The sequence below is a fragment of the Elephantulus edwardii genome, unplaced genomic scaffold (genome assembly GCF_000299155.1).
Source record: "Elephantulus edwardii isolate Elephantulus edwardi_28Jun2011 unplaced genomic scaffold, EleEdw1.0 scaffold00113, whole genome shotgun sequence".
Taxonomy (NCBI): domain Eukaryota; kingdom Metazoa; phylum Chordata; class Mammalia; order Macroscelidea; family Macroscelididae; genus Elephantulus; species Elephantulus edwardii.
This window is the reverse complement of record NW_006399863.1, coordinates 1,964,330-1,986,465: the sequence shown is the minus strand read 5'-3', so window position 1 is coordinate 1,986,465 and position 22,136 is coordinate 1,964,330. Positions and strand designations below refer to the sequence as shown.

General features: G+C 40.7%; 1 protein-coding gene and 1 pseudogene across 1 annotated transcript in view; one reads left to right on the top strand and one right to left on the bottom strand.

Moving 5' to 3' along the window:
- The window catches only part of LOC102869211 (chromosome unknown open reading frame, human C3orf67), a 367,433-nt gene that overhangs the window by 156,715 nt on the left and 188,582 nt on the right, over window positions 1-22,136 (bottom strand). Inside the window, exon 7 of the mRNA XM_006892192.1 lies at window positions 13,550-13,714. Within this exon, the coding sequence (XP_006892254.1) occupies window positions 13,550-13,714 (165 nt within the window). The remainder of the gene's footprint in view (window positions 1-13,549; window positions 13,715-22,136) is intronic.
- On the top strand, window positions 4,610-6,496 carry LOC102868814 (annotated as a pseudogene).

Below are 22,136 nucleotides of genomic sequence, written 5' to 3'. Positions count from 1 at the left end.
TAAAAACTCAGGATATTACCTTTTTTTTACAAACTCTTTTTAATTTATTAAATAGAACTTGGTTTATTCTTTCTCTAAATGAGCAAACTAGCCTTGTGCAGGGAAAACAATTTATTATCACAAGAAAATTTCTCATGTTGAATGAAAATTATAGTTTATTCTCAGTCCCATTTAGGTTTAGAAATAGGGCACAACTTCCTATAATATGAAAATACTCCACAGGAAGATAATCCTCAAAATCAGTAGTGGAAAACTGTTAGTGAGAGTCAGTAGTTAAGAAGACATCTCTGAAATAGCATTACCACAGTTCACTCACATATGGCTGCACCACTGCTTGGTGTATCTTCATCTTAACTGGGCTCTTGTGAGACTTAATATATAGACCAAGAAGTAGTTGTCTGAACAGAAAAAGGGTACACTGCATGGTTCAAAATTAGAGAGGTGTGCACCACAGTTGAATCTTTTCTCCAAAACTATTCAGTGTATTTGTTAATTTAATAATTTGTATGCTGAGCAAATGAGTTAAAAACCTGAAGAAGAATGTGGCATCAAGGTCAAAGGAAGACTCATCAATAATCTCTGTTATACATATGATTCAACCTTGCCTGTTGAAAGTGAGGAGGACTTGAAGTACTTGTTGCAGAGGATCAAAGAATACAGCCTTCATTATGGGCTGCATCTCAATGTCAAAAGGACAAAGAATCTTATCACATGGCCAATAGGCAACATAATGATAGATGGAGAAAAGACTGAAACTGTCAACAACTTCATCTTACTTGGATCTACACTTGACATCCTTTGGTAACAGTAGTCAGGAAATCAGGAAACTCACTGCACTGGGAAAGTCTGCAGATATGGACCTCTCAAAATTATTGAGGAGTAATGATGTCAGTTTGGGACTAAGGTGCATCTGATTCACACCATGGTCCTTCTGATTACTTGCTATGCATTTGAGAGCTGGACAATGAATAAGGATGATAAAAGAAGAATTGATGCCTTTGAGCTGTGGTGTTGGAGAAGAGCACTGAACATCCCATGGACTGCCAAAAGAACAAACAGATAATGTCTTGGAAATGGTGCAGCCAGGGTGCTCTTTGGAGGCAAGGATGATGAGGCTTCACCTCACATATTTTAGGTATGTTGTTAGAAGGGCTATTCGTTGGAAAGGGACATCATAGTAAAAAAGATAGAGGGTCAGTGAAGGAAAGGTAGACCCTTTGTGGACTGACACAGTGACTGCCTCAAGATCTGTTGTTGTTCATAGGTCTAGTATGGGTCAAAGTCTACGCAACGATGCAATGGCACATAACAACAACAACAACAATTCATTCTGTACCCTGAGCAAATCACTATTCTATCACTATTATAGCTGGGCTGTATGAAGAAGAATTTGGCATTAAGATTGAAGGGAGATTCATCAATAAGCTGCATCATGTATATGATACTACTATGCTTGCAGGAAGTGAAGAAAACCTGAAGCATTTTCTGAAGATCAAAAACTGTACATAGCCTTCAGTATGGATTACATCTAAAAATCAAGACAACAAAATCATTACCATTGGGCCGAGAGGCAACACCACGATAGGTGGAGAAAAGATTGAAGCTGTGAAGGATTTCATTTTACTAGAATCTATAATCATTCATGGTAGGAGCAGTCAGTAAATAAAAAGATGAGCTGTATGGGGGAAATCAGTTGTCAGGACCCCTCCAAAGTACTAAGAGCAAGGATCCTAGCCTAAAGACTCAAGTGTGCGTGAACCAAGCCATAGTTTTTTCAGTTACTTCCTATGCATCTGAAAGTTGGATGATTAATAAAGCTGACAGAAGAATAATTAGTATCTTTGAGTTGCGGTATTAGAGAAGAATATTAATTATACCATGGATTAAGAAAAGAACAAACACATCTGATTTAGAGGCTATGTAACCAGGGTGCTCCTTTGAAGCGAGGATGCTGAAACTTCTTCTCATATACTTTGGACATATTATCAGGAGAGGTAAGTCCTTGGAAAAGACATCAAGCTGGGAAAGGGAGAGAGTCTGAAAAGGAGAGGATGGCCTTCAACGAGATGGACTGACACAGGGACTCTAACAATGGACTCAAGCATACTGAGGTTATTAGGATACAGCAAAGGTCAGATATGTTCACAGGGTTCCCTTAAGTCCTGCTGATTTAATGTACCCAACAACAACATCTACAAAATGGAAATTATGATAGTCCCTACATAAAAGGATATATAAGGATTAGATGGGATAAACTCTGTAAAAGAGTCAGCGCTTTCAGTAAACATTCAGTACATGTTAGTTATGGTGGTGGCAATGATGATGATGATGATGTTGACGGTACTTGGCTGGCATTTATTGATTTAATTCAATCACTCAATCAACAAAAATGCACTGAACTCCTGGTAAGTGCTAGGCAATGTATGCGGTGCTAGGGATGCAACAACAAATAGGCCCCTGTGGTTCCGGAAGAGTTCTGGTAGCTTAGTTCACAGGGAATTGCAGGACGAATACAAAGTCCTTTCTGGCTGTTGATTCCACCAGCTATCTCCTGCAGTGTGATCCAGTCATAGAAACGTGCTGAAACGTTCTGGACCTCACAATGTACTGGGGAGAGATGGAAATAGGTAAATAGGACAACATCTGGCAGTAATAGTACAGTGTTGAAAGCAAACCAAGGGGTTACTAGAGGTCACTGACAAGCATAGCTCTGCCGTCACCTTTGAGGACCCCTAGTGGTATGGTGCGGAAAGTGCAAGGCTGCTAAGGAAAGTCTGCAGTTTGAATCAATCAGCTGTTTGGAGGGAGAAAAGGAGCCCTTTTCCTTCATAAAGAGTTACAGCCTTACGGAAGGCCACTAGGAGAGAGAACTGACTTGAAAGCGGTGGGGAAGGGTGGTGTGGTGAGCTAGCTAACTGTGTGCTGTTAATCAAAAGGCTGGCGGGAACTCAACAGCTACTCTTTGAGACAAAGATGAGGCATTCTGGCCACAGACTTACAGCCTCGGAACCTACGGGGCAGTTGTGCTCTGTCCTATAGCGCCGCTATGAATTGGAATTGGCTCCACCGCAATGGGTTTCACTCTTAGTGAAAATGTGTGTGAAAATGTCATGATTCAATGAAAAATCTTCGCAATGCAGGCTATTATGAAATAGTAAACATTTTTCCATTACATCACACCTAAAAAATAGTTAATATTAAACTATATGGAAAGGCGGAAGGTCAGTAAGGGAGGGGAAGACCCTCGATGAGACGGACTGACACAGTGACTATAGTGATGGGCTCAAGTATGTCAGAGACGGTCTGGGTGGCACAGGATAGGGCAGGGTTCAGATCCACTGTTCACAGGGTTGCTTGGAACTGTAGCTGACTCAACAGCCCTTAACAATAACAACACAACAACAATAACAACACCACCACCACAGATTTTACTTCCTATTGACTTTGGACTTACTCCCCATTACATATTTAAATGAAAATACTAGAGTTAGAGAAACACATTTTTCTATTTTAATTTTATAACAAGTCTCGGACTTTTATCCTGGTGGAACAAGGGTTACTTGATCAGCTGCTACATCAAAAGGATAGCCGAGTTTGGTGGGCAGACGTGGGAGTGAAAGAACAGGGAAGATCCAAGGGTGACTTGAAAAGACGGGGCAAATAATAGGCATTGTGACGTCGCTCTCTGTAAATCAATAGAATGAATTTTATAAAACAGGTGACCTAGTGACGAGAAGCTGCACTGCAATCCTGAAGCCGCGCTGTTTGAGGCCACCAGCAGCTCCACAAGAGAAGGATGAGCAATCTCCTCTTGTGTGATACACTGCCTCTGCTAACCCGCTGGAGGGTCAGCTACTGGTTGGTTCCGACTCTGGTACACAACAACAATGCTAACAGTTGTGCTAACACAATTGAGAAATGTCCAGTTGACCCTGGTTTTTAAGTAAATCACAAACAGGATCCAACTTTGCCAAGCTAAAGGTTCACTCCGCGTAACATACTTTGGACACACTGCTAGGACGAGCTATTCCTTGGAGAAGGACATGATGCTGGGAAGAGTGGAGGGTCGGTGAAGGAGAGGAAGACCCTCAATCAGGTGGATTGACAAAGTGATTGCTGCAATGGGCTCTTGGTGTGTCAGGAAGTGTGAGGATGGTGCAAGACAGGACTGGGTTCAGATCTTTTGTTCATAGGGTCGCCATGAGTCATACACAACTTGATGGCACATAACAACAAAAGCAGCAACATTTGGTATAAATCTCACAAATTATAATCCAATATAAATATTTTGTGACATCTGCTGTTATAGATCTCACAGATATTGATCAATACCTATATTAAATTTCTTTTGTACTTAGAAAAATTGTCAATAAAGAAATGTGACTGGCTGAAGGGATAGGAAGTGACGTCAGCACGGCAGAGGGGCATGAGGTTTCAAGATGTCAGTGGCTGAGCTGCTGATTGAGAGGCAGGAGTGGAGGCCCCCACAAAGCAACAGATATGGAATCTTCTCCACCCCACTTCTCGCAGTGCTGGGAGCCCGTCTGACGTGCTTGTGTTTTGTTTTTTTTTTGTTTCTGTAAATAAGTGAGCCACACAGTTTGCCAACATGGGACAGAGATCTACATCATCCACCAAGAGAGGAAAATTTATGAATTCCCCAGACCAGGCTCGAAAAGAAGCCAGGAAGAGAGACTTAAAGAAAAACAAAAAACAGTGCATGATGGTATGAGCTGCAGTCTTAAAGATGAAAGATCCCAAAGAGATAATCCGAGACATGGAGAAATTAGATGAAATGGAATTTAATCTGGTACAACAGCCAGTTGAATGAGAAGGGTGCTGAAAGACAAGTGTAAAAACCTATGTGAAACCTTTAAACAGTCTATGACTTTATGAAAGAGAATCCAGATATTTACAAAGAATTGAGACAACTAGGAGTATGAACAGAAGAGGGCTTTACTTAGCCAATATTTTGATGTCGTTAAGAATGCTCAACATGTGGAAGCTGAGGGTATTCCATTGCCAGATAAGCACCGTGCTCCTTCCAACATCTTGATCCAGGACATCCCACTTCCTGGTGCTCAGCCATCCTCCATTCTCAAGAAGACCTCAGCTTATGGACCTCCAACATGGGCAGTTTCTATACTTCCTCTTCTTGGACATGGTGTTCCATGTTTGCCTCCTGGGAGAAAGCCTTCTGGTCCTCCACCTGATCCTCCACCTGGTCCTCCACCTCCCTCAAGTCTTTCAGATGTATGGCCGTAAAGTGGGCTTTGCACTAGCTCTTCCCCCTCATAGACGAGATGAAGATATGTTATCTAGCCCTGAACTTGGTCAGTGAGGTCAGATGATGATGTCTCCAGCACCAGTGAAGATGGTGGTTATCCTGAAGACATGGATCCTGACAAGCATGATGAGAGCACTGACGGCAGATCAGACGGAGAAAGTGAGGAGGATGAATCTGCGCATCGAGATGATAATGAGAGAGAGAACAATGAAGAGGAGAAATCGGGTCTGAGTGTACGATTTGCAGATAGGCCTGGAAAATTGAGGAAGAAAAAGAAGAACATGAAGGAGCTGACTCCTCTTCAAGCCATGATGCTTTGAATGGCTGGGCAGGAAATCCCTGAAGAAGGACAGGAAGTAGAGGAACTTTCAGAAGATGATGATGAAGATGATTCTGAAGCAGAAAAGCAGTCACAAAAGCAGCATAAAGAAGACTCTCTTTCTGATGGCACATCTACTGGTTCTTCACAGCAGCAGGCTCCTCCACAGTCTCTTCCCCCTTCTCAGATACAAGCACCTCCCACGCCAGGACCATCTCCTCTCGGACCAACCTGCTCCACCTTTGAGGCCACCTGGATCACCTACAGGCCTTCCTCCTGGACCACCACCAGGAGCGCCTCCATTCCTAAGACCACCTGGAATGCCAGGGCTCTATGGGCCATTATCTCCCCTATTATCTCCAGGACCGCCCCCGGCCGACCTCCGGACCCACCTCCAGGTCTGCCTCCTGGACCTCCTTCTTGGGGACCTCCACCATGGCTACATCCCCCTGCATCCTCAGGTATCTCTCCACCCCATCCTGGCATGATGCGCCCGCCTTTGGTGCCTCCACTTGGACCTGCTCCACCTGGGCTTTTCCCACCAGCTCCCATGCCAAACCCTGGGGTTTTATGTGTCCCACCCACCTTGATCCAGCAACCTAAGGCGGATGACACAAACACAGCCACCATTGAGAAGGTGACCACAACCATCAGTGCCAAGCCACAGATCACTAATCCCAAAGTGGAGATAACTCGATTTGTGCCCACTGCACTGAGTATGTCAGGAGAATAAAGGGGCAACGGCTGCTCCCCAGAAGAAGACAGAGGATGATTCTACTGTGCCCCTTACCAAAACAGCCCCCAAATCTGGCCCTTCTGTTCCTGTGTCTATACAAACGAAGGATGATTTATATGAAGCTTTTATGAAAGAGATGGAAGGGCTACTGTGAAAGCTTTGGATGCAGAACAGAATTCTGTTGACATCAGTGATTCTTGGAAAAAGAGGATCTTATTAAAGGTAGATGAACATAATACTTGCATTGTCAGGGTCTTTTCTAATTTCAGTGCAGGACTATGCTAAAGTTTAGTGTTGGTCAGAATTTAATATATATAAGAGGGGGTATTTCATTAAAAATTGGGTTGGAAATTGAAGCAGTGCTGTTAACATCCATTATCATCCCATTTTCATCCTGTTTTTCTCTTCTCCAATTATTTTTAAATGTGATCAAGGGAGTATTAGTTGCTTATTTGTTTTTACTCTCTTGGGTGCTGTGTGGCACTGGAGTAAAAACTTCTGGAAAAAAGTTTACTTCACCTCATCTTGGCTTTTGTGTTTATTTTTAATATCTTATTGTAATATACTTGTAGTGAAATGAATCACAATGTCCTTTCCTATTACAAGCAGGATTGTGGGAAGAAAATGTACAATTTTTTGATTAAAATAATTTCCCATCGACCTAAAAAAAAAGGAATATGACTATGTATGTCTCAATTTTACTGGAGATAGGGAAAGAGGGCAAAGAACTTAAATGCAAGAGGTGAATGAGTTAACTGTGACCTATTTTCAGACATGGAAACTGTGATGTTGCTATTGTTTGCCATAGATGCAGATCAGACTCATAGCTGAGCCTCCAGTAGATTTTCAGAGGTTTTAAATCACACGGGAGGAGACTGCCTGTCTTTCTCCTGCAGGTCAGTTGGTGGATTCAAACCATCCACCTCAAGGTTGGCAACACAGTTTCTTACTATAGGCCACTGGAGCTCAGAACTGTGACAGATTTTGGCATCAGTTTAACCAGCAATCCCTAAATCAATGCTTTAGAAAAGATGAAGGTAAACAGTGCCTTGCTATTGTTATAGGTTTTTTTTTTTTTTAAATGAGAATCCCTTTTTCTTTTAGGTTCTACTTTACTACAGTTTGTTTTTTGATTGAATTTTGCTTTCATAATATGGAACCCAAAGAGGAAATTCTAATAAGGATCTAACCAGTGAAAAATACAACTAGATGACTACTCCATGGTGTTTGATGGATACATTAATTTATCCATTTGCAATTGTGCTACGAGCTAGGGATGTAAGTCTCTTTTTATTAAAAGGGACTAAAAAATCTAATAAGCCTGTTGCTGTGGAACAGAGGGCGCTTGGGAAAACTGCCTTCAAATTTGTAAGTAAATTACCAGTTTTGATCTGTGCTTAGTGGACCAGTGCATCTTGTCTTTAGTGGCTGAATGTTCGACTTCAATAGCCAAACCTGATTCTCTGGTTCAATTAAACTGGGTTCTCATTAATGAAAACAAGATAATCAGATCCCACAGTCCTCCACAGACTAACAGTCATTAGCTAATGTGAACTGGGAACTGTTAAAGTGAACAGTGTGAATGAATGCACACATTATGGCTTTAAAAAAAAAATTCAAATATTTTACTAATTTCATTAAATGCATTTGGGGCAAACTTGCTCTTAAATTATATGACATTCAACAAAGTACATTCCCAAAGAATTTTGAAGTTTCAAGGTTTCCATTTTTGCCCGCATGAAAAGGGTTGAAAGCAACCACAGGAAACAGCTATTTCTTTTTGTAGTTGGCCTCACTGGGATCTTTCAATATGTACAATTCTAATAAAATATTACAATTTACATGAGTGCTATACAGTCAATTATTAGAGCACACAGTCATTTTCTCATGCAATTCAAATCTCATCATGGGGAGTCCATTTTTTAGGAAGACATAAAAACAAGTAGTTCAAATCAAGACATATCATACTCCTAGCTTTTCCATGATTAAAGTCTATCCCTGGGCATTATTCATTAGCTACACCTTTCAAATAAAATACCTTACATAGAGAATCATAATTATTATTTTATTCATGAGAGTAGGTTTTAAAGCATACAAATGTCAAAATTAGCAATTGGAAAGTATTTGCAGCAAAAAAAAAGAACACAAAATGTAATGTATGATCATGTAATCTTAGCTGCCATGGATGCTCAATGAGATTTACTTAAGAAGAATAATCATAAACCTGATGGTTACAAATGAATATAAATACAATTGAGATTCACGGGGCATAATAAATATGCTGTTAGACAATGGTTATAATTTTCTGTACATATAAATCAAGCTGATGATTACTATGCATTGAAAGTCATGTATAGAATTTTCAAAATAAAACAGTGTTTTCCTCTACAAGGTAGGATCAGATATGTTCCTTGAAAAAGCTTCTGTTCAATTAAAACATACAGTCAGCCCTCCAGATCTGTGGGTTCTACATTGGGTAGCCAACCAAATGCAGACTGAAATTATTGCAGGTTGGGGAAGCAATTAAGTGGTAAAAGCAGTGCTTCAAAGGGTAAAAGGGAGCACAAAGGGTACATTGCACTAGGTATTGCAAGTACTTTGGCTATACTGGAGGATATATGTAGGTTCTATGCAAATGCTGACAAAAAAAGAAGAGAGTGTGGCATCAGGATTGGAGGGAGACTCATCAATAATCTTTGTTATGCAAACGACTCAACTTTGCTGGCTCAAAGTGAGGAGGACTTGAAGCACTTGTTGCAGAAGGTCAAGGAATGTGGCCTTCAGTGTGGATTGCAACTCAATGTCAGAAAAACAAAGATTCTTACCACTGGACAGCGTCATGATGGATGGAGAGGAGATTGAAACTGTTAACAGCTTTATCTTACTTGGATCCACAAGTAAGACAACAACCTTGGTACCAGCAGTAAGGAAATAAGGAGATGCATTACACTGGGAAAATCTGCAGTTAGGGACCTTTCCAAATTATTGAGAAGTAGTGATGTCAGTTTAAGGACTAAGGTACCACAGGTGTTTACTGCGAATCCAAATTGGATTAAATAACTGGCAATTTCAATCTTTTCTCCGTCTATCATAATATTGTCTATTGGTGAGGATTTTTGATTTCTTGATGTTGAGATGATGTCATCCATATTGAAGGCTGCAGTCCTTGATATTCTGCAGCAAGTGCCTCAAGTTCTCCTCATTTTCAGGCAGCAAGGTTGTGTCATCTGTACAATGCAGGTTGCTGAGGAGTCTTCCTCCTATCCTGATGCCACATTTTTCTCCCGAGTCCAGCTTGAATTATTTGCTCAGTATACATACTGAATAGGTAGGGAGAAAGGATACAACCCTAGCACATAGCTTTCCTGATTTTAAACCCTGCAGTGTTCACTTGTTCTATTTATACAACAGCTTCTTGGTCTAGGTATAGATTACGTATTAGCTGAATGAGGTATTCTGGAGACGCAGTGGGTAAGAAGTTGTGATGCCAATCCAAAGGTGGACAACTGAACACAAAAGCTGATCAGAAAAGAAAGACAGGCATCTCCTCCTACGTGACTTTCCAGCCTCTGAAAACCTGCTGGAGGAGAAGTTACAAATCAGCTTTGACTTGATGACACAGAACAGCAACAACAATATTGATGCAAGTGTCCTGATGGCACACTGGATTAAACACTGTGCTGCTAATCAATAGACTGCTGTTTCAAATCTACTATCTGCTCAGCAGGAAAATGACGAGAGACAGTCTGCTGAGACAATTCGCTTCCATAAATATGTACAGCCGTGAAACCCCCCGGAGTAGTTCCATCCTGTCCATTATGGGTTTGGGCTTGGTGTCGACTGATACATCAAGAACACACCAAGAATAAGTGAATATGTAATGAAATATGGACCTAGAAATAGAATCAACTTTTCTCACTTGTTCACTTTCATCGTCTTCTGTATTCCCTGATTTCTATTTTAACCACTTTCAACTGTAGCCATCTCTCTTCCTCTTTGTTATTTGAGAAACAGCAAATCTTGCCATTTTTCCTCAGGATCATTGCTTTTCCATCTCCACAACATTGTCCGCTTGAGTCTCTGTCACTCTTATAACTAGACTGCGGCAAAAATACTTTCTTTGTATTCGACTTCTGGACTCATTTGACATAAAGTTTCATCTTGAATTGTGATGCCAAAATCAACCCCCTAAAAAAGACACTGTCATTCTTCTACCTTAAAAGATATGAAAAAGTCTTACTGCATTCTTCCAACACAGCCAGTTCTGCCTATTCATTCCATTTTCATTAGTCCTTTAGAAAATTTATCCATAAATTTTTTAGTCACTTGATCTTCTGTCCCAAAGATGCTCTCTATAGCCACATCTTACATTTTCATAAATCTCATGCTTCTCGTATCCACTTATGCCCTGTAAATATCTTACTAATCATTTTACCTTTTCCACAATGGTGTTTATGAGTGCCACCTGGATGATGTAACCTCTTTGGGACTAATGATCTAGTGATTCTCAATGTCAGCTGTACATTAGAATTACTGAAGCCCAAGTGACCTACACATTACAGAGCAGAACTTAATCATTTTTATTCTCTGAGAACTCCATCACTAGTGTTTATTGTGGATTTTTAAAAATCTCATCCCAGACCAATGAAATCAGAATCACTATTGGGTAGCATGAGCTCTGGTGGCTTAGTTGTAAAGAGTTGAGCTGTCAACCCAAAAGCACGTGGTTTGGATCCACCAGCTGCTGTGCAGAAGGATGAACAATCTCCTCCCATGCAGTTAACTGCCTCTGAAAACCTGCTGAAGTGTCAGCGATGAGTCAGTTCCAACTTGATGGTACATAGCATAACAACAACAGTAACAACATGGGGTAGCACAGTATCACCAATGTCAGATAGATGTTGGCTGAAAACAAATACTACCATAGGAATGTCTATCTGTGTTTCAATGACTATATAAAGGCATTTGACTATGTGGATCACAAAAAAATTTGGCTAACCTTGAGAAAAAAGGAAATCCCAGACCACTTAATTGTTCTCATGTGAAACCTATACTTGGACAAGGAAGCAGTCTTTAGAACAGAGCAAGGAAATGTTCTCTTCTGCATACAGATTGAAAAGGTATGGGGACAGAGTGCATCTCTGACACACTCCTTTCCTGATCTGGAACCATGTGGTGTTTCCTTGCTCTGTTCTGAGGACTGCTTCTTGGTCCAAGTATAGTAAGCGATGGTATTTTCAGCTGCTTCACATGCTCATATGCATGTGGAAATCAGACAATGATTAAAGAAGACAAAAGAGGAACTGATGCCTTTGACATGTGGTGTTGGTGAAAACTGTTGGATATACCACGGATTTGCAGAAAAAACAGATCACTCTGTCTTGAAAGAGGTGTGGTTAAGGTGTTCTTTAGAAGCAAAGAGACTGAGACTTAAATTCTTATATTTCAGTTATAGTAGCAGGAGGGGCCAGTTCATGGAAAAAGACATCATGCTTAGAAAAGCAGAGAAGAGGGTCAGTGAAGGAGGGCAAGACCCTCAGCCAGAGGGACTGACACGGTAACCGGAATAACGAGCTTAAACACAGTGGAGACTGTGAGGCCGGTGCCGGATAGGCAAAGCTTAACAGCTGTTACAGCTGTGTTTCAGAGAGTTGCTGTGGCTTGGAGTCGACTCCAGAGCACCTAACAACATTTAGTACTTCATTTGCACAGTTTTTGGCATTATTGTTTTTACAGTGGAAAATTTCTCTGAAACACTACTCTGCCCTTGTAATGAAATCCACTGTTTAAGTAGAAACTCATTCTATAATTTGACTATTCAAGCATCCAGCCGACTCTATTTAGATTTACATTATTTTCCTGGCCTCTACAGTCACCTGAGCTTGTAGTTTCGACTGTGATATATAGTAAATACTGTGTTAGGTGTTAGGGATACAGAAGAATGACATAAAGACCCCATTTTTGAAAAGTCACACTTTATGGGGGCAATTGTTGTTGTGTGCTGTCAAGTCAGAACCAACTAATAGCTGACCTCCAGTGGGTCTTCAGAGGCAGTAAATCTCATGAGGGGAGACTGTCTGTTCTGCCCCAATGGAGCAGCGGGGAGATTTAGACCACATGCCTTTGGGAATGCATCACTGCTTCTTACCACAAGGACACCAGAGCTCTCCAGGGAATGTGGCATTCCTTGGGGGATGTAGATATATTTAAAAGGATTGTAAAAAAAGGAGAGATGAAAAAAATATGAAAAAGAAGAGCAATGTCTGTTGCAATTGTTGTTATGTGCCATCGAGTCTCCTGCAACTCATACCGACCTTATGTACAACAGCCCTAAACCCTAGTCTATCCTGTGTAATCTTATTGTCTCTGATACACCTACCTCCATTACCGCAGTCACTGAGTCAATCCATCTTATCGAGAGTTTTCCTCTCCTGTGCTGTCCCTCCACCCTCCCAAGCATGACATCCCTTCTCCAAGGACTGGTCCTTCCTTGCAACATGTCCAAAGTATGTCAGACAGAGTTTCAGAATCCTTGACTCCAAGGAGCAGCCTGGCTTCAGGACAGTCATACAGAAGAGGAAGCACATGTGCTGGCTGTTGAATAACACACTGGGAGTTTTTCCAGGCAAAAAAGAGAAGAAAGGACATTTGTAGGTCAAGGGAATATGAACATGTGAAAACTCATGGAAAGGCCAGAAAACCACAACTGAATGTGAAGGGAAGATGTTGGGAGACAAGCTTTTGGTTAGGGGAGGTTATGGCTTCGGATATCTTGGAAGAGGTCTTTCATTTTATCTTCTAGCTACTGCAGAAGGCATCAAAAATGAAAAATTCTTAATCAAAGAGCACGACAATCACATTTCTATCACAGAAAGAGAATTCTAACAGCAACGTGGCCAACCAGCTGGGAAAGTAACGCCTTGCAGGTGAGAGATATTGGGGCCCGAATAATAGAAGCAACAATAGGAAAGAGAAGGAGACATATATGAGAGGTTTAGGACATGTAATTGTCAGGACTTGGAAAAATACTTCAAACAGATTGCTAAAATCCAAAAGAAATGGAAAAGATTAAGGATTTATTGTATGAGTCAATGCTTCCAAAGTGAAAGAATATTTAACCTCAAGCTTTAGATAGAGTACTGTGTGTTTTCTTTTGTCAGCCTTACCAAAAACGTGTGCTTTCAAATGAGGCAATCTGGGAGCTTACCTGATTCCGCGGACCGCAGGGGGTGACCGCCACATCTTATTTCTGTCTGGTGCAGCTTGGTCATATTCAGCAGCTGTGTGACTTGTGGAACATCTGTCGTGAGTTGGCAGCTTCGTGGGATAATGCCTGTGGGCTCACTGGTGGAAAAAGGGGCGCTGTGTACAGCTGGAAAGGAACACAAACATTCATTCTCAAAACGGAAGCCATTTCTGCCAAGTGAACATAGCAATATAACTGCATATAGTCAAATACTTTGGAGTGTGATGCTGGGGAAATGATTTCCTCTTCGGGTCTAAATTTTCTCATCTGTAAAATAAGTACAATCTTACTGCTTACTTTCTAGAGCTGTTCAAAGTATTAAACAAGTAACTGTGCAATAATTTGGACATTCATTAGAAATATTTTAGATTTGTTTTCAATACCAGATGTGTTACTAGAGAGAAGATCAAGTGACATATGACCCAGTCAGCATTCTTGAAGTATATTAACAAATAGGACAGCATTCCTAAATAAGCAAAGTGTCTAAAGCCATTAATTGAGTAAATTATTTTTTAGACGCCAATTCTGTAAAAATTTTATATTTAGAGAAAAGTTACTAAAATATTAACAGTTCAGAATTTCTATATGTCCCTAACTTTGTTTCCCCTAATGTCAGCATTTTACCTTTGAATATCTTTTTAAATTTAAAATAAAAATTATGTTTTATATTAGTTTACTTAAAAAGTTCACATACATTGTTTTTCACACCGTATCTTTCCCATTTCCTTTATCCACCCCTCCCTCTACCCAACCTTTGAATATTTTTAAGTCTCACTTTTAAAATTACTAAATGTTATAGTTTATTATTATAAATTAATGGTTCTAATGAGATATAGTATCATATATATTTAGAAGAATATTTTCATTTTCTTTTCATAAGTTTTATGTTTCTATTTTAACATATTTTACTATTACTATTTTTTTCTTATGATCAGTGCAAACTGGCATTGTTACATGCTGTCAAATCAACTATGAATCACAGCAACCCTATGAACAATTCTGAGCCTTGCCCTATTCTGTACCACCTTCATGATCATCCACAGGCTTCACCCCATGGGTAGTCTCTGTGTCAATCCATTTCATTGAGACTTTCCTCTTTCTTTTAGCCTCCACCTTTCCCAGCATGATGTCAAGCATTCCACAAATATACATACGCCTGTATGTCTCTCTCTCTTTCTCTGTGTATATATGTATGTGTGTGTGTGTGTGTGTGTGTGTATGTAAACATAATTCCAGAAACTCTATGAACTTTGATAAATGTCAATAGTTATTGAAAGGCTTCAGGTCTTTTGTTCATAGGGTTACTATGGTGCTTGACTGGACAGCAATCAACAACAACATATGTTGAGTCGAGCATGACTCATAGTGATCCTATGAACAAAAGGCCTGAAGCCGTTTTAGAACTATTGTCATTTATCAAAGTTCCTAGAGTTTCCAGAGATATGTTGTTCAGGAAGTGGATGCCACTCCTGCTTCTAAACCTGTCTTACACTGGGAGCTCCACCAAACACTGTACACCATGGGTAACCATTATGGCATTTGAAACCCCATGGCTCAAGGTTCAGCATCACGGCCACCCCAGGTTACCTCAGTACAGCATATCAACAGACGAGTGCTGTACCACTTAGAAGAATGTTTCTTCAAAATATAACAATGGATTTTTAAATACAAAGGCCCTCCCCAGGTCTTGTAGACTGTAAACAAGATACTTAAATAAAAAAGCAACCAATATAGTATGTTTTTGATGTTATATGCCATTGAGTCGCCTGTGCCATATAGCGACCCTATGTACAGGAGCTCTGAATCCTTCCCCGTCCTGAGCCAGTCTCACTAATTTTGACACACCAATCCCTATTGCCCCAAATACTGTATTAATCCATCTTATCTGGGGTCTTCCTCTCTTGCACTGTCCCTCCACCCTTCTGAACATGATGTCCTTCTGCAAGGACTAGTCTCTACAGGCCACGTACTTAAAGTATGTTTGTTGTTGTTATGTGTGGTCAGGTTGCTTGTGACTCATAATGACCCTATGGACAACAGCCCTGAATCCTGTTCTATCCTGTATTAACCTTATTGTCTCTGACACACCTACCCTCAGTACCCTAGTCACTGGGTCAATCCATCTCGTCAAGGGTCTTTCTCTCTTGTGCTGTCTCTCCACCCTTCCAAGCATGATGTCCCTCTCCAAGGACTGGTTCCTCCTTGCAAAATGTCCAAAGCAAGTCAGACGAAGCTTTAGAATCCTTGCCTCCAAGGAGAAGCCTGGTTTCACCCCCTATAGGATGAACCTGTTTGTTTTGGATGTCCATGTTATATGCTATACTCTTCTCCAGCACCATAGCTCAAAGGCTATCTATCATCCCTACTCATTGTTCAGCTTTCTGATGCAAGTAATTGCAAAGATTATGGTCTGGATAAGGCGCACTTTAGTCTCAAAACTGACATCATTGTTCTTCAGTACTCTGGAGAGGTCCGTGACAGCAGACGTTACCAATGCAATGTGTTGTTTTTTTTTTAATTTCCAGGCTGCTGGTACCAAGAGTGTTGGTTGTAGAGCCAAACAAACTAAAGCTGTTAACAATCTCAATCTCTTCACCATCTATCATGATTCTGCCAATCAGCCCAGTGGTGAGAATCTTTGTTTTCTTGATGTTGAGTTTCAATTCATATTTAAGGTGCAGTCCTTGACCTTCTACTGCAAGCAGTTCAGGTTCTCCTCAGTTTCAGCAATCAGGGTTGTGTCATCTGCATAACACAGGTTGTTGCTGAGTCTTCCTTCAATCCTGATGCTGCATTCCTCCTCATAGAGCCCACCCTCCTAGATGGCCTTTTTTGCATATAGATTGCAAAGGTCTTGAGATAGGACACATCCCTGGAGTACACTCTTCCTGATTTTGAACCATGTAGTGTTTCCTTGTTCTGTTCTGACGACTGCCTCCTGGTCCAAGCATAGGTTTTGCATAAGTACAACCAAGTGTTCTGGGATTTTCATTCTTCTCAGAGTTAGCCACAGTTCTTTGTGATCCACACAGTTAAACGCCTTTGTACAGTCAATGAAACACAGATAGGCATTCCTCTGGTGTGTCTGCTTTCAGCCAAGATGCATCTAACATTAGCTATAATATCCCTAGTACCATGACCTCTTCTAAATCCAGCCCGCACATCTGGCAGTTCTCTGTTGACATATTGTTCCAAACGTTTTTCAGCAGAATCTTGCTTGCATGTGATCTCACTGATATTGTTCGCTAATTTCCACACTCTGCTTACATGTGATATTAATGATATTGTTCAATAATTTCCGCACTCTGACAGGTCACCTTTCTTTGGAATGGGAACAAATATGAATCTCTTCCAGTCAGTTGATATAAAAGGTATACAGTTTCAATCCACCAGTGGCTCCACAGGAGAATTATGGGCAAGCTTCTGTGTGACTTACAGCACCTGAAAACCCATTAGAGAGTTGGTTCTGACTCAATGGCACATAACACACATGCAAACACACACATATTAAAAGTAAGAAAAATTCAACCAGTTATCCTTCAAAAAAACATCCAAAATAATTTCAAACTCTCACCAAGTCTATAAGGCAAAGATGTTAAGTTTATGAGCACCCAAGCCATGTTGTTGTTAGGTGCTGTCGAGTCAAGTACGACTCATAGTGACCCTATGAACAAAAGATCTGAACCCTGTTCTATCCTGCACCATCCTCACACTTCTTTATACATAAGAGCCCACTGCTGCAGTCACTGTGCCAATCCACCTGGTTGAGGGTCTTCCTCTCCTTTACCAACACTCCACCCCTCCCAGCATCTTGTCCTTCTCCAAGGAATAGCCTCTCCTAACAACATGTTGAAAGTATGTGAGGCGAAGCCTCATCATTCTTGCCTCCAAAGAGCACTTCGGCTACACCCTCTCCAAGACATAACCATTTGTTTTCCTGGTCATCAATGGGATGTTCAGTACTTTTCCCCAATACCACAGCTCAAAGGCATCAATTGTTTTTTTTGTCATCTTTATTCACTGTCCAGCTCTCAGATGCATAGCAATCAATTGGAAAGACTATGTCCTGAGTCAGATGCACATTAGTCCTCAAACTGACATCCTCACCCCTCAATAATTTGGAGAGATCCCTAACTGCAGCTTGTCCCAGTGTAATGCATCTCTTTATTTCCTGACTGCTGGTACCAAGGGTGTCAATTGTGGATCCAAGCAAGATGAACCCAAACCATGACAATTTCCTAACTAGATCCTATTCTTACCAGCAATATAATTTATACATGTCCTTTTGCTTCATAATAATAACAATAGTAATGATTAAAAAATCACTCCAAAAAAACAAGCCCATGCCATCAAGTCAGTTTTTGCTCCCCGTGACCTACAGGAGAGCACAGGAAAGCTCCTGAGGGATTCCCAAGCTAGATGCAGACAGGGCTTGGCTGGCAGTGCAGTGCATGGCCACTGTGCTGCCAGGGTTCCTTCTAGTGTGGTCATTTTAAAAAACTGTATTTATAAATTTTCATTTTCATGTGTTCTCTGAGCATCTTTTCCTTGTTACAGACATTCAGAAAATCACTATGAAGTGAGTGAGCAAATGAACTCGATCAAAACAGAAAATGTTCAGAAAAAGAACTAACTCCAGATAGTTATCTGAAACTTCTTTCAGGCAGGCAAAGATAATATTCACATCGATATTATATTGGAAAACTCTTCCTCTTTATATGAAAGAAGAAGAGAATTCTGGAGGCCAGTAAGAAGAACATTGCTTATTTTGATCCTGTTACGTTAACTTATTGATCTGTTAGCTTATAGAATTTGTGTGGATAAAATTAGTTAGAAATACCATATAAAATTAAAAATACTTCTCCAAAATGAAATTAGAGTTTGCAACCAACAAGGGATAGACAGTGAAACCCTGGTAATCATTTAACCATTAGCTTCTCCCCCCCAAGATTTTACTGAAAACATAAGGAGTCAGAGGTGATCACAACATTACAAACACGATTTCCTGGCAGTGCAACATATAAAAGAACCAAACCCTCTACATGCCACCTCTACTTTCTAAACATTTACTCTCCCTTAACATCCAGGGCTACCTCACTATAGTTACATGATTATTCTTTGAAGGAAATGGTAGGCAGTATAAAACCTGCATTAAAGCAAGAAATCAGAAGAAAATGATTGACTATTTTTAAACTAAGGTTAATCACCAAACCCATTTCTCAGGGAGACTGGCTCCCAAACGTCCTCTCAGATTTACTTAGTGGAGGAAAGGGTCTTTAGTCTCTGTTTTGTAAAACCAAACTAAGCAGGAGCTTAATGACCCCCGATTTTGCTGACAGCAGGATGTTCTGACAGACCCACGTGGCATTCAGCTCATCTCAATAAGACTAATCATCCTCCTTCATACCTAATTACTATGTCATGTTTTTTTATTTTTTGCATCAACAGCTTAATTTAAAAATAAAGATGAAAAATAGCAGAGAGTCTGTAGCATTATATAGCATTATATATACTCATTCTATCATTCAGCAAATATTGAATGTGCTTCTACTATGTGCTAGGCACTTTTCTAACAGGTGGCAATTTAGTAGTGAGCAAGAGTGACCTTTTCCTGAAGCTAATACTCAGCAGAGCAACATGTAACAAAGCAAACTGTAATTATCATTTGTTAAATGCTATGAGCTCTGGTGGCCTAGTGGTAAGAAGCTGAGCTGCCAATCTGAAGGCACCATGGTTTGAATTCACCAGCTACCCCATTGAAGAGGGATGAGCAGTCACCTCCCATCTAATTTACTGCCTCTGAAACATCCTGGACAGTCAGCTATGACTTGATGGTACTTAACAGTAACAGGACAGGAAAAGTGGTGCTCTAGTGGTGGGGTCTGTAGGGAGTTGCACTCATACCCCCAAAGCAGCACTTCTCCGGTGGTTTGAATCCACCAACAGCCATGAGGGTAGAAGACGGGTGAACAATCTACTCAGATATTTCTCGGCGAGATGTTCTTGAGCACTTTGCATGGTTACTCTGCAAATCCACTGGGAGGCCAGCGAGGAGTTGGTTCTTACTTGGCAGCAATGAGTTTATGAGGAAAAGTGCAAGGTGATACGAAAGAACATAAGGATGAACTGCAAGAGTGCAGAGTATTGTGGAACGTCTTCTCTGATGAGGATGTCGAAGCGGAATCAAGTAGCAAAAGGGGTGCGTTCCCGTAGGTGGAGGGAACAGAACTTCTAAAGATCTTGAAGGCAAAAGGATTCTTGTACATCCTAGCAACTGAAAGAAAGACAATTTGCCCAACAGTTGGAGAGAAGAATGAGAGAACTGCAATGATATATTTAGTAGAGTAGCTGGTTCAAAGGGGATGCTCAGTAAACTATCATGGACAAAGGCCCTTAAAGATGTTTGCTCTAGATGAAATGCAGCTGTCATTTTTCTTCAGTCAGTTGTTCTCCGTTCAGCTGTATCCTGAAAAGGACTTGGTGAACAGTTGATGTGTATATCACAACTTTCTTGCCAGATGACAAATAAATGAAATTGGCAATCAGATACTAAGGGACCAGGGTCCGTCTGCGCTGTTTTTTTCAGACGAGTTCTATCTTCTGGAAGAGGCTGTGAATGGAAACATGCAGACTGCTTGATTACTGTCTGAGTAATGGCACTGTCCTATCTAAACTGATTCTGCTAACAAATCTGAAAGAACATAATGTTGGCTAGAATGGTCAGTTCAGGATGGCAAAATGGTACAGGAAGGAGAAAGCCACGAGGAAGCTGACAGAATTGTGCATGTGGCAGCCAAACACAAGCAGATGGTGGGTTTTTTTGATGTCTCTGCCCTCAGCATGAGTTAGTGCATGAAGAGAATGTTTGAGTGACTTTGTAACCCATGTTCGCCTTTCTTTGGCCATAAAATCATCATAAAACAAACCATTTCATAGGTGTTTAATATCTTTGAGGAGGCTCTTAACTAGCTTTAATGATTAAGCCATCAATTTTAATACATATATAAAGTGCTTTTATACATGAAAAATCATCATCTCCATTTTCCTGGGGGAAAATGCCTTGTAAGTAAAGAGATTTGTCGATTTGTTGCAGTTTATGGTTTTCCCCCAAACTCATATAATTCAAATAAGAACTAACGTGGTAATAGTTCACAAATCCTAGGCTCATCTGCATCCACCTTATTTCTTTGTGCCTGTGGTACCTAGGACAGTGCCTGGTTTTGCCAAACCTCATCTCTCTGAAACCACAGTAAGAGCCAAGCAGAAAACACAAATGTTTCTAACTGCCAAAATATTGTCACAAGGTCTGTTGTTCGTGCATTTGTTCGTTTGCTCACTTGCCATGTATCTCTCAGATTGACTATGGGCCTGGCACGGATGCAGATTTCTGCCCGTAGGGAGTTTACTGTAGAAAGACATAGCAGTGTGCCAGACTGGGTGAAATCCCAGATAGGAGCGAGGCATCCTGCCTCCACTGCTTATTAGCCACGAGGCCCTAGCATAGCTTCCCCATGTCTTTCCTTAGCTGTATAAATCAACTCATTGCTGGTGGATTTTGACTTATAGTGGCCATATAGCGAAGAGCAGAAGTGCCCCTAAGGTTTTTCAAAGCTCCAAGTACTTACGGAAGCAGACAAGCTGCTAGTGGGTTCAAACTCCCCACCTTGTGGTTAGCAGCTGACCGCTTGCCCACTGGGCCACCAGGGACCCTTTATTTGAAAAACAAGGATATAAAGACAGGCTTTGCTTGGTAGGCTTTTTCTGTGACAAATGAACGAGTTAACGTATGTAGCAAGGCACTAAGAATAGTACCCAGTACACAGTAAGTGTCATAGAAGTCTCTGCTACTGATAATAAACACACTTCAGTAAATTATTTCATTACAATGGCAACAAAACGACCACAGAACATGTATTCTATAATAAAAGGAAAAATAAAATCTTCCCTGTGTAAGAGATCTCAACATTGTGATAACAACTGATTTTTACAGGAGAAAGTAAACTTCCTTCCAAAGAAAGACAATGAGATATTAGTAACGCAATACAGGTTATCTCCAGTTCTATCATCAAATCTCGGCCTTCGTATTCTTTGACATCTCTACTATCTTTTCTTTCTCTTCTACTCTTTCATAAAAAGTGTCACACTACAACAATTAACGAGTATAAACTAAAAAGTCTGGTGGTGTACTTCCAGGGTTCAAATCCTGGCCCTACTACTTAACAGTTGTGTAAAAATGGGCCCATTACATAATTTCTCTGGTTCAGTTTCCCTCACAGGGTTACAATCATTAAAACACTTGGGGCACACCACACATCACACACTACCATGAAGAGAAAAGCAAACTGAGGGTGGATGGGTAAGGAGGAAAAGGTGCAACAATGAATCAATGGAAAGCCAAGTTCTATAAACTGTCATTAAAATATCAATTAAGATAAAAAAATAAAAGGAAAACATTTGGGACAGTGTTGTTGTTGTTGTTATGTGCCGTCGAGTCGTTTCCGACTCATAGCGACCCTATGCACAACAGCCCTAAACCCTCTCTATCCTG